Source organism: Lepidothrix coronata, unplaced genomic scaffold (genome assembly GCF_001604755.1).
Source record: "Lepidothrix coronata isolate B3197 unplaced genomic scaffold, Lepidothrix_coronata-1.0 Scaffold95, whole genome shotgun sequence".
NCBI classification, from domain to species: domain Eukaryota; kingdom Metazoa; phylum Chordata; class Aves; order Passeriformes; family Pipridae; genus Lepidothrix; species Lepidothrix coronata.
Genome location: NW_016690275.1, coordinates 1863849 through 1877283, shown reverse-complemented (window position 1 = coordinate 1877283; position 13435 = coordinate 1863849). Strand labels below are relative to the sequence as shown.

The 13435-nt window shown below is 40.8% G+C and overlaps 1 protein-coding gene across 3 annotated transcripts in view; it reads left to right on the top strand.

Annotated features, from left to right (window-relative positions):
• Positions 1–13435, top strand: part of MSRB3 (methionine sulfoxide reductase B3) — a 107635-nt gene that overhangs the window by 70227 nt on the left and 23973 nt on the right. For 2 of the 3 annotated variants that reach the window (XM_017822158.1, XM_017822159.1), the window contains exon 6: positions 3776–3873. In XM_017822158.1, coding sequence (XP_017677647.1) covers positions 3776–3873 — 98 coding nt within the window. Of the gene's footprint in view, positions 1–3775; positions 3874–8823; positions 11200–13435 lie in introns of those variants that run through there. The other variant, XM_017822157.1, reaches the window with a different exon arrangement.

Sequence of the window (13435 nt, the reverse complement as noted above, 5' to 3'; positions counted from 1 at the left end):
GGAGGGTTGATTCTCAGAATCACAGTTTGCAACAGGTCTCCTCCAGCACCCCAGCCTCTGCAGTGCTAGGGGCTACTGTTTCTCTCTGCTTAGCAGAAGCAGAGGAGATCCAAAATGGTCATCTTTCCCTCCCTCCCTCACTCCATTCCCTACAGGAGGATGTGCTTTACAAGTAGCCAGATAGCTTTCAAAACGTACCGAAGCTTTAATGCACAGCTAAGGGCAGTCTAAAATGTAGAGGGAGTCAACCATTTTGCAGCCCTACAGCTGGGAGGTGGTAGAGGCGCAAGAGGACAGGAGTGGGGGACTGGAGCCAGGGTGGCAGGAGAAGTGGCCTGGCACTTGCAAAAAGGGAGGCCACTACTGTGTCATTTACCACTTATAAAGACAGAGAGATCATATGAAGGGTCCACAAGGTTCTGGTTGGATTTCTATGTCACTAGGAGTTAGCTAATATGCAGGCAAGAAGACTGCTACTGCTACTGCTACAGCTTGTTCCTGGCAGCTTTTGAAGTAGACAAAATGGCAAGAGAAGGCTTAGCAAACTATCAGGTGGGTTTTCCACTCTAGCACAGGAGAGGAAATGAGACAGCAAAGAGGGCTTGATTTTCCTAGTCAGTTTGACTCATCATGGCTGGGCTTCGCGAGTGAAGATTTGGGAAAGGCTCTACCCATATTTGTTGCAAGCGCGTTGGTGGCTGAAAAGGCCAATACGAGACAGGCATGTCCAGTTGCAAAAAGCACAACAGAAAGACTTCTTAGATGGTATATTCTGCAAGGCACGATTCTTTCTGCGTTGCCTTTTCTCCTCAAGGGTGATCCTGCGTGCGTTCTCAAAAGCATCAGCAGCGTTATAGATGGTGTGTCTCCAGACCTCCTGATTGGAGGCCAGAGTAGACCAGTTAGGTTGATCAGTACGGCCAAGGCTGAGATGTTGTTTCAGGGAGTCCTTGTATCTTTTCTTCGGGGCTCCTCTCTTGCGGCAGCCAGTGGCAAGTTCACCATAAAGCAGGATTGACTCATCAACTCAATGAGCAATTCACTTGTCTTCCTTTCAAGGTCAACAGACTGACACTGTGTCTCACTGCACCCTTCAGGACCTTTTCTATTCCAAGGTTTGCTCAGTTTTCTGTCAACCCTAATGGAGTTTGTCCCAGGAATGCTCATGCCTGGGTCGCCATGTTGCTCAAGAAGAAATGACTTGACGGAGAGTTAAAATTGCAGACTGTAGAGGCACAGTCTGTTTCCTATTCCCTCTCTTGGGGACCATATGTTGCAGTGGTGGAGCCTGTGGAGCATGTGTCACATGTAGCATGAACTGACAGCCTAATCTGAAGTCACTCCGGTTGGGTACAAAGACTCCTTTAGGAGAAGCTTGCCTGTTTATATAGGTTTTAGATGACTTCAGTTTTTAAAAGTGCATGGAGTGCATCTAAAGTAAATAATTTTTCTGTGGTGAATGAGAAGAGCAAAAGGAGAAATCTGGAGAAAGAAAAATACATGGTCTTTCTTAATGTCAAAGTTGACATAAACACGTCTCCTCCAAACCCCTCTCACAAGATGACTTTCTCAGCAAGACACAGATTGCTTCAATCTCTTTGTAGCAGTCTTTGAAGCTTCCCCCTTATTGCTGTTATGGAGGAGGCAGGGTTGTCTCTGAGAATTTCTGCAGCCCTGAAATGTGCCTCCTCCGAAGGCTTTAACATGATCAGATAGCTGGTTGCTCCAAACAGCTCCCTCTTTGGAACTTCTCTGCCATCACACAAGGATAAACTGGTATGTCTGTTTTGCAAAATTATTAAATTAAGAAAACTAAAAAGGCTTCATTAAAAATATTCTGACAGGCTCTATGTAAGGCCTCAATTTTTGTTAGACAGTGACTCAGCTAAGAAGATGATGAATGGTGTTGGAAAGGAGCCACCAATTAGGAGACATCAATTTTTCTGTCAACGGGATAACCCCTTTTACAAAACTTGTCATATGTTTACTTTTTTTCTGTTTGTGAAGGTAGTTGTTTGGCAGCAATATTTTGCATGAGGGGAAGAATTTATAAATTGGGTTTTTTTGTGGTTGTCATTGCTGTATTGTTTTGAGTTCCTGTCTTGTTCGGGGTTCTTGCTCCTCAGTCAGTGTGCTGTCTGTAACCCTTCCATTTTTAATACTTGGAGGGGGGATGACTACTTATTTCTCCAATGAGTTCTGGAGTGGAAACACCTGTAATGGTAGTAGGCACCTTGGGAGCACAAGACTTGGGGATTGTAATGTCTTCAGGTAGCTTAGGAATGCTACTGTGTGTGTGTTCCCAAGAGGAAAAGAAATACATTTCTGAGCACTTATTTATTAAAAAAAAATACATTTGTTATGCTTATGTCCTAGTAAATGTTCTTCCATACTTAATAATTTAAGATACAACTAAAGACATATAGATTTTTTTCCAGTTTACACGTTTTCTGTGCACACATTCAGAAAACTTGATAGCTTCCACATCTCCTTTTTACTGTATAGGAAATTTTACTCACTTTTTGTATGGGAAGCTGTATATATCCTGTATTCATCTGTATGCAGTGATTTGCAGCTTCTGCTATGTTTCTTAATAGCTTATTGCAAGTCATTTTATGAAATCACTAGTAGCAAATGCTTAACAGATATTAGAAGAAAAAACAAGTTCTGTATTCTTAGGCATATGTGTAACATGTAGAGAGAACAAGAGCTGCCTGTGCATATTATATTTGGCAAGAGACTGAATGAGAAGAACAGGTAGCTGGTGAGATTTCAGATGGGCACTGGTAGATGTCAACATCTTAAAACCTGTCAGGTTCTTATATGAGAACCCTGCTTCAGGAAACAGAGCATTATGATGTTTTTTTGAGAGGTGGCTGAAAAGTTACAGCTATGTAATGGGTTGTTTTTTACCTGTGTTGTGGAGAGGGGGAGACTTTACATGGAATAGTTAGAGCATGGAAGGTCATTATTTAGGTAAGTGGCCATTACTGGTAGGTCAGGTATATACCTCATCATCATCTGGAGTCAGGTCATGCAGCTCAGTGCTCAGGTAGCAGCTGTGTTGAACATGCGCATTAGTGAGTGCAATTGTTTTATCCTGGATGTAGACCACTTGCAGACCACCCACTAGTGTCTAATATAGGCGTAGTTATGGTTCCACTTGTCCACGTCTGATCTGAAGCACTCATTACTGTTTTGAAATGAGACACAATAGTAGTCATCTCACTGCCTCTAATATGTGATGTCTCAGTGTCTGAGCACATCTTTCTGGGTTTGCCTTGGTGAAGGCAAAGATTAAAGCAGGTTTTGGGGCTCTAAATTGCAATTCCCCAAATCTTTTTAAAAAGTACCTTTAGACTGCAAAAGCAAAAGCACTTGTGTTTTGTAAGATCTTGGTGTTTATCTTCAGGGTGGAATTTGTGCTTTTTTTAAACTGATGTTGAGGCTGAATCTGGCTTATCTGAGCAATCACCTTTGTTCCCAAGCTAAACTGCTACCACTGCTTTTGGTGGAGTGCAAGAATCCCTGTGGAGATGGAAGATGGGCAGCTAGTGGCAGCTTAGTCCTTTCCTGTAAACAACTTTGTATTTAGGGGGTAAGGTGTTTTTCCAAAGTACCTAAGTGATTTAGGATAAAAAATCTCCATTTCATTTGTTTCCAGGCTCTGGAGTGAGATAAACATTTTTCAAAGTGTGATTCTATCCTGCTTTTTACAATGCTATCTGCCACAAAGACACCCTCTTTTCCTACCTATCTTGTTCCTCTTTTCCAGGTTGGCCTTCCTTTTATGATGTGATCAGTCCCGATGCAATTACTTTCAACGATGATTTCTCCTATGGGATGCATCGGATTGAAATATCCTGCAGTCAGGTTAGTTTATAGCACGCACAGACTGTTCTGATGGCAAAGGCTGCAAAAACCATTACAGTGTGCTGTAGTTTCCTTGAGATTTGCAAACCTTTCAGTGCTATTAAATAGTAACCATTGTGAGAGGGCACAATGGTTGTAGGTATAACAGCTGAGTGGAGCGAGCTGAAGGCACAAAGGGCTCATTGGAATGCACATTGTTATCTCGTGAGATTTAGCAGAGCAGATGTAAATGGTTGGACTCAGTGCTGAGTTTACAAAAATAGTCTTCCTGAAGAGGGTCCCTACAAAGGAGCTTCTGAGCCTGAGCCTGAGCCTGACTCCACACGTGAGTAGTTGAGAAAAGTTGAAAGCAATGGAGCGACTGTCTGTGTGCTGATTCCATCACTCTACATTACTGTGCAGCCGTGCTAACTCATTCCCAACACTCATTCCCAGCGCAGTCCTAATGGCTACTTCAGACAATCCCATCTGCCAGAATAATGAAGTCAGTAGTCCTTCAAAAGATGCCCAAATTTTCCGTTATGTGTCTTGTTCTACATTCTCTCATCCTTTGTACTGCTCTCCTTTCTATGAAGGGAATGGCATAGTCATTACCTAGCAAAGGGAGAAGCTGCTGCATTGGTGTCCAGCAGATGTACCCAGCAACTTGCAGTCCTCTAGCTCCACATGCTCAAACTCCTCCTGAGAGAAGCAGCAGCTTCATTTGAGCAGTAATAATTTGCTGTTCTCCTTCCAGACAGTATTGTTGAGGGGGTTACTGATTTCATGCCTGACAATATGCATCCTTACTAGTCAGTCAGTCCTCATGTATAACGCTCAGTGACTTAAGAAACTTCTCAAGAGTATCCATTACCTTCAGTCTGCATAGAGCATTTGGCCCAATATGTTAGTCAAATTAATGTGTCTGCTACTATGTCATGTGTACTACATAATTCTGTCATTTCTACATTGATTGATTTAGAAGACACTTTATGGGAACATCCATTTCCCTAAATTCCCTAGCAAGGTAGCAGTGGGATGGCAGATTGGGAAGCTTATGCTTCACCAGTGGTTACTGGCATAACCAAAAATGCAATCCAGTCTCTTTAACTCTGCTTAGTAGGCCTGAATAGTGCTAAAATCAGCTTACTGCCAACTTCTGAGCCTGTATCTGTTGACACACTTCAAGAGATGGCCAGAGCTCCTGGAGAAGCCCAAGGCAGCCTGTGGTCAGGCCAAGGAATCTGGGAATGTCATTTACCTGTTGCCAAACAAAATAGTGTTAGCAGAACCCGAGACCAGCAGTATTAGCAGCAGTCACCTGCAGACACCATAAAATCAAAGCAAAACCAAACCCAAAACCTGAATTTGAAGGAAAAAAATACGACCAAGGTTGCTATATAATCCAATAGCAACTTCCTACCAGCTATTCCAACTTCCCAGGGCAGTAACCCCACAGATGATCAAGTCACACAGAAAAATAGCTTGGGGAGTGATGAACATCTTTGCAGCCAGTGCTCAGCACAGTTAAATCTGCCACACTGTGTATCTATAACAAAACCATTTCCTCCCCTCCTTGGAGCAGCAGGAGTGTGAATCACACATGCAGCTGCAAAAAAAATGCAGTTTTACTGCAACCTGAAAAGCAGTGGGATTGATATGGCAGGCCTTGGTAGAATTGAAGAGAAATACCTTCTCCCACACTGCAAATGATATTAATGATGAAAAAGTAGTTGATTTTTCTTTAAAAGTCCTTCCACTTGTCTGAGGGAATAAAAAAAATCTCTTTTAATGTTCTCCATTATAGAAAGCAAACACTGGGTGAAAAATCACTGTAATATTAATCAAATACATCCATGGGATTATCCTAGAAATAACTTTCACAGTTTTTTGGAAACACGTCACCCTGAGTGTATTTAAAAAGTCAATGAGTAGTGACAGATAGAAGTTAATACAAAGGCATTTGAGGAATACTGTAAAACTGGTTGCATCTCTCTTTTTTTCCTCCTTCCTGTTCATGAGTCCCTTCCCCTGTGGTCTCCCTAGCTACTCTTTCTACCTGTACAAATCAGTAAAATTCCATAGTCACAGAAGTACTGTTTGCACACCAATAGCTTTGACTTTGCTACAGCAGCTGACTGCAGGCTGCTTTCCATGCCTCCCAGCAGCATATTAGAACCAGGAGGCTTGGGACATCCAAGCATACTGACAGCAGTGACTCCCCTTTTCTGCTCCCAAGCACATATTTCAAATGCTTTAACTTATTTCCCTGTCCAAGTGCATTCTGGCCAATATATTTATGTGCAAGGCTGCAACAGATGATTGTTTCTTTTTCAGAGGCTTTCCAGGCATGTATATATGTCCTAAAAAAATGGTCAGCACCTATTATGTGTGACGAGGACAGTAGTCAATTCATCCTTTATACTCTCAGCTGAGGGCCAGGTTTCTTATACTGTGATACAAAGGATTGAATTACATTTCTGTTTATGGCAGATGAGTTATAGAATCCTCTACACAGAGAATTGCCACATAAATTCTTGGTTAGGGGTAATCTCAAATGGTTACAAATTTTGCAGTAATCCAATCCTGGTGTGATTCTGCCATCACAAGAAGGTGTAATGAGACTACCTCGGACTCTCATACAACTTTTCAGGTTTTGTGAGTAAAACCTTTTTGACAGATTGTCTTTATAGTCTGTATGTGAGTATATTACTCCTACAGACCATTTCTCTCTACGGTTTCTCTTGTTCTGTTTCTGTTCAGTAGAGAGGGAGTGATTTATCTTTTGTTAAATGTTAATCTGGAAAAGATCTGTTTAACACTCCCAGCCAAGAGGTTTTGAAGCATTCTTAGTTGAAATGAGATGATTTAATTAGGATGCTGAGCATTTAGAAAAGTACTCTCTCTGGGACACTTAATTTTTTTTATTTTTTTCCCAAGGTATGGAAAAGCTTTATAGTCAGGTGAAATGCCTCATTGTTAGATACCCTACTCTGAGAAAAAGCTCAAATTTTCATCCCAAACTGCCTAGAAAAGGCCTTCAATGTAAAGGAAAATGAAAAAAAAAAAAAAGGCAGTGAAGAATGGAGGAAATGGTAGTAAGACAGCAGTCTCAGGAACAAGACTTGAAGGTTTGTTTCTCTAGGTCCTATTCAACTTTCCTTTGCCTTTGCCTTATTTGCCATGTTTTATCTTCCTTCCTTACAAAGCTGAGCGGCTGCTGCTTAACCCAGTCATCCATGCCATTTTGCATTGCCTCTGGGAACACATCCTGCTGATACCATGGGCTAGAAGCCCTCAGTTGTTATTGGGGTCCTTGCAGGACTGCCATGGCTGTCTTAGTGACTTCCAGGAGCAGGGAGCCTGCCCTGGAATGTGTCTGTAAGAGTGGGACCAACAGGTGGGAGAACTGAAGCTTCATATGCTTACCTGTCCTGCTCCTGGAGGCAGTGAAGAGTATCGTTTCAGCTGTCATTAAACAAGAAGAGTTTCTGTCCTGCCTAGCTAGTGTGAAAGCCTTCCCCAGCCTTTCAGTCTGTTGAGACAGTTTAACCTGAAGGCAAGACTTGACCTGCTTCTACAGACACCCTTCCTGCTGCTTTGTTAAATGAAAGGCCATAACAGCAGGAGAACATTAGCAACACATTAACTGCAGGGTAGAGATTTGCTGTCGCTAATTCATTCACAGTTTGGAATAATCACTATTGCCTCTATGTATTTGGAGTACTATGAATTAATTAAATGTTTAGAATAATTTGCAGTCTTTAATTTTTGCAGTCTGACTGCGAGCCCAGGAGCAGCTCTGTGATCTCAATTACATCATTCCAGCTCTCACTGAGATCAGCTATTGACTTGCAAGGCCGAGGCTCTTTGGTAAAACAGCATGACTTTCCTGTTCAAGATAAATATTTCTCCAGTGCAAGGTTTTATTTTTTTATTTCTTGTGGCAGGCTGTAAAAATGAACTTGTGGAATTTAGGCAACTAATTACAAGAAGTTCTAATTACCCATTTAAGTTGTCAGCCATAATGTGCAGTGATAGTAATCTTAATTTTTGAGTAAGGTTCAATGGGATTAGCTTCTTCAAAATATTGTACTCTTCTGTAAAGGACTGTTACCTTTCTTACAGACAGGAGCAGTAGTGTTCACCCTGGGTACCACTGCAAGTGTCTGGGTCTTATTCATACAGACCAAAGGTAGTTTCATATTTCTTACAAAAAGCAAAGTTCAGCATAATTTATAATTACTTCCAACTAAAGATTATTCATTTAGAAATATTGTACATATCTTTACTACAGGTCTTTTTCAGTCACCTGTCCCTATCTCCTATATACTACAGAAATTATTAGAGATGAATAGGATGAGCTCCATCCCCTCTGGGGGCAAGGAGCATTGGAGCCCCAAGAAGAAAACTTATGCTCAGAAGATGCCAGGCTGTAGAAAGGAAAATAAAACAAAGACTGTGAGGGTACACTCCGAAGAATATCTTCACTGGTTTAGGTCCTCGCAAGGATCACCGATGTTTTAATGTTTTTTTTCACTGAGGGGTGTAGCAGATGGCTGCAGGCTGAGGAGAGCCCAGAGCTCAGGCTATCCCTTTCTTCCACAGATATCCTTAACAGCAGTAAGTGAAACGTGGGCAGTGCTGCCCTCACCACCCTTTTTTTAACTGAGCTCCTGCCATGAGGTCATTCCAGAGACAGGCGGCTCCTCTGAGATAGTGGTCCAACCAAGCATACTCAGCAGCATGGCAGGAAACACCCAGGAAATTTGGACTTGGAGTCTTAGGTGCCTATGGTATCTCAGAAGATCATCTTCCTGGATCACTCTTACAAATAAATGTAGGTTGTAAATCCCACCTGAAAGGGCGATGTAGGCACCAATGTGCTTCCTATTAGTCATTACCTAATACCACAGTGATGCCGTCGAGCTGCACAGAAACACAGTGATACTCTATTGTATTTTGTTTCAGTGTGGTGCTCACCTGGGGCATATTTTTGATGATGGACCTCGCCCAACTGGCAAACGGTACTGCACAAACTCTGCTTCATTATCTTTCAAGCCAGCAGACAAGAGCAACGCTGGAGAAGGCAGCGGTAATGCCAGTCCTGCCCAAACAGGCAAAGCTGAGCTGTAGGAAGAAGCAAAGCCTGCAGAAAACTGCGCTGATCCCACAAGGAATGTTTTTTAAGTTGCCTGCTCTCTTATATCCTAAGAATGTTCAAATATATGAAAGCATTTTGCACCATCCTTCTTCTTCCTCACTTTTTTCGGAACTGAGGCCTTGCCTGCCAGTGCATTAACTATATAATTGGATTGAAAAATGTGTTTGCTGAGTCCACAGGTTTTCTTTTCCTTTATTTTCTTTAAGATTTCTTTGGGGAACCTTTAAATTGAGAGGCTTTGACATCATTAGTTAATTAGTTTCTTCTTAATGCTATGTCACTCTAGGTTTGAGCACTACTCCTTTTTGTGTGGGAGATGGGACTTATGTTTATCTCCAGTCTAAAGGAAACTTCTGGATATAAGAAAATCCTGAATTCCTAGTGCGTCTCTGCTTTGTTCTGACTTGTGAGGCATGCAGCCTTTGGTCATATGTATTCAGCCATCTCCCAGCATCAGCCACACCCTGCAAAAACTTGTGGTTATGACTGTTCCTTCCCAACTGAGAGGGATGAATGAGATGTTAAGACCATCCTTTGGCTAATTTACTGCCAAAATTTCAAGGGTGTGGTTGAGAGGATGTAAACATTATCTCACCATCTGTTTCCCCTTTGTTTGGTATTTAAATCAAGGTTTTAACTAGTAAGGCTCACTTTTGCAGGCTACTAATGAGGCTTTTTCTGTTTGTGAGGCCTGTTCAATAAGTGTAAAGCAAATCTGAATTAAAGCTGAAAGCTGCAGGGGGTAATTATATGGACAAGTGCAGAGATAAACTTGCAAAGTGAAGTAGATGAGGGATGACAGTAGGCTCTTTATCGTGTCTGTTTCTACAAGGATTCAGAAACATGACAGAGTGCTAGAAGGGAGTTTAGAAATGAATGCAGTAGAAAGAGGGAGACCCTCCTGATGTATTCAGTTTTAAAGATTATCTGGTCTGGATGCATACTGTCTACAAGACCCCAGCCTTTAATTTGTGCAATTGTGACATAGGACATGAGTGACGGGGTTGGTGTAAGAAATGAATTTGAAAAAAGCCTGTAAGAGCTTCAGAAATTTTCATGTAGAAAACTTGGTGTCCCATAACTTATTTTTCTCATCTGCTTTTAGATTTTGGTCAATAATAGTTTGTCTAAAATTGTGCATAATACTGTTCTTTAAGCTATATTATACAATATTTGCTAACACCACTTTGCCTTTAAACATTGAGAGACTTAATATGGTATTTACTTTTATTAGCAAACTTTGTGACTAACGTGTTTGGATCCAATTTTATTTCCAGAAGGAACAAAGCAACCACTGATTTTTATGGAAGTAGGATTGAGGTTTTTATGTCAGGGATAATAAACATATTATCTAAAGTGCAAACATCCTTCAGTTAAAATATAGCTACTGTGAAAGCATATGGAGTGGTCAGAGCTGCCTTTTTTTTTTTAGCAACATAGGAAAGACATGAAAAAACCATACAGTACCTTAACATTAGAGGCAAATAAGGATAATAAATATTTACAGCAGAAACACTTGGCTTCGTGGTAGTGAGCACCTACTCAAATGAGTATTTCCCCAGATGTCATGCAAGGAATTGCTCATTGGCTGCAGGAAAGGTTGTGCAGTTTGACCTTTGGTGTTTCAAGGTGGTCGAGTTTCTCCTAGTCTCATTGTTTTTTAGCAATTTCTTCTATGGGAACTGCTTTTATTCCTTGCTTTTATTTAAACAAAAGCAGTTTTTCTCTACCACATTTTCTGACCTAAACATAAAAAAGACAGCATCTATAAAAATGTGGTACATAAATGTAGTTTAATTCCGGATTGCTTTTCGATTTAAGTGTTATCAAATTTCAGTATATTCCTGCCTTATGTTAAAGAAATATATTACTTAAGCTTCAGAACACAGTAATGTATGCTGTCCTACAGGAGATTTATTTTTGCAGGATATGGAATGCAATGAAATGAGTCAATATGGTGAGGTGTATGTGATCTCTGGGAGTTAGATCATAGGAAATGCATTGTTCTCATGCACAAACTATACCACAGCACAGTGCAAGGTAATACAGATTTCCTTTTATTGCTCTTAGAAGGTGCTAGTAAGAGCTAGTATTGAACTGTCCAAATTTGGTTCAGTCTGGTGATGATCATGACAGAGGAAACTTGGGAGCTGAGCATCATGTATAGAATAAGAATATTTCTGTATGTTTAAATTTTGCACTGTCTAGATGCTTATAAAAACTGAATGCAAACTGTGTAGAAATAGCAAAATATATTTTCTGATATCTCTATTTTACTCAGATGTTTAAATAACATACCTTAAAAATCATGTAAGTCACACATGTTATTTATATACACTATATATATATATAAAATTGCACATGTTTTTATATATATATATGTACACACACATATATTATTCAAGTATAATTTTAGCCTTCTGTACCTTTTTAATAAAAACCTTTCCTTAAGAGGGTTCAATACTTTTAAGAAATCAAATATACATTTTTCAAATTAAATTTGTTTTCATATATTTGTTGTACACAAATATAAAATAAATTTCTTTATAAATAATTCTGTTCTGCTTCCTTATTTTTCTGGTTTTATGTCAGATTTTTGCACCCCTAGCTACAGCATTTCTTAGGGAACTGCTTTTACTTTGCTCAACTTTAGCTTAGCAGCAGTTTAAGCCACTTCTGAGAGATGCAGTGTGGGATGTGGTGAGTTGCAGGCAGGCATGTTGTAGAAGCCCTACAGTGCCCAGGTTCAGTCTGAAGTGGAGAAATTTAGCTGGAAAGTTGGTTTCTGCCGAAGTTTCAGCTCCAAGGATGCAGGTTTGGAATACTGCACAGGCAGAAGGTTAAGGCTACTCAGGAAATCAGCCCTGCAGTGGATTTTAAAAGAGGGAGGGGCAGAGGTTGCAGGCGGTTTTTAAACCAGCTTCCATGTTTGTGTTTGTGGGAACCAGAGAGTTACACCAAACTTAATTCCCTTGCTAATTGTTCTCAAGCATTGCTGAGTGTCCAGATGACACACTACAGACTTTTTTTAAAAGTTTAGTATGAGCCATCTTAGTCCAAAAATTAATCCCTTGTGGCCTTCTGTGTCCCACCCTTCCACCGTAGTTCCCTCTCAGAACTGTTTGATATTTCTGAAATGAGGTACTAACTTGCACCCACTAAAAAGAAATGCAGGGCTGGATGCTCCATGGGGGCTTTGCCCTGTGCTCCCAGCAAAACCTGGACAGTCCATCAGCACCCAGAAGTGCTGTGCTGAGGCAGGTCTTCAGAGGCATGCAGTTCTGTTGCTGGTGCTGGCTTGGCAGTAGACATGGAGGATGGCTCTGTGCTCCAGTCCAGCTCAGGACAGGCTGTGTTTTTCAGGGCATGGCATGCAGTTATTCTTAACACATGTACACCCCACCACTTCAAAACCAGGGCAATTTCTATTAAGAGATACTCTCTCTGCTCCTCTGTTCCCCAGGGTGCCCCAGCCACAGGGTGGGAGAAGCAGTGGTGGCAGGATCAGCAACATGAGGCCAATTAACTAACTGCTTTGAGATTCTCTTATTGTTGTAGCTTTATGGCTTCCATATATTAAAGGCACCTTAATTGTAAGCCTTCTTCACAAGTTCTATCAGGTCTCATACACTAAAAAAACCTCAGTGTGTGTATATGAAGTGGCCTTACTGAGGCCTTACTGCAGTGACTACAGCATATGAATAAGACAATCATTAGTCAGCGTTTCTGTTTGGGTAACTGCAAAGAATGCAGTCACAAACATCCAAGTATGGATGTGGATGTGGGTACTCAATTGTACTGAATGTTCTCAGTCTTTATTCACTTAGTTTTGTTTTCCAGTCCATTTACCCAACTGAATTTTTTAAGCCATGAGGCTAGACCTTCTCTAACAGAATTTTTGGTGTATATTCATTTTTTCTTATTGTTCAGTATGTTACAAAATGTCTGCAGTTAAATGTCACTCTATGGCCAGCAGTCCTCTTGTCCTTCACCCATGATCTTGGAGGGGATGTGAAATACATGATATGGACTACTTTTCTTGTCCTAACTCAGGTTTCAAAATCATTCCCCCTCTCTTCCTCTCCTTGAAGGAATTTGAGGAGGAAAACAAAACAGATGTAAGCACTTTCTCCATTACAATCAGTGTGCTCTATATCCACTTGTTTACAGAACAAATGGCAGAGTATTCAGTGGCACCAGAAGCAAATTCGTCAGCTTCCAAATTCAGTAGAGTAAGAAAAAATATTGCTTAGCTCATTGGCAAACTGAACTAATAGTTCTTGTTTTATTGACTATTAAAATGAGGCCACCTACAGGTCCTACAATAAACCTGCAAAAATGTTTAATCCTCCATATGTGAAGACCTGCATTCCAGTCTGCCTTGCTCCTGCTTCATTATAAAGAGAAGTTGTACATCAC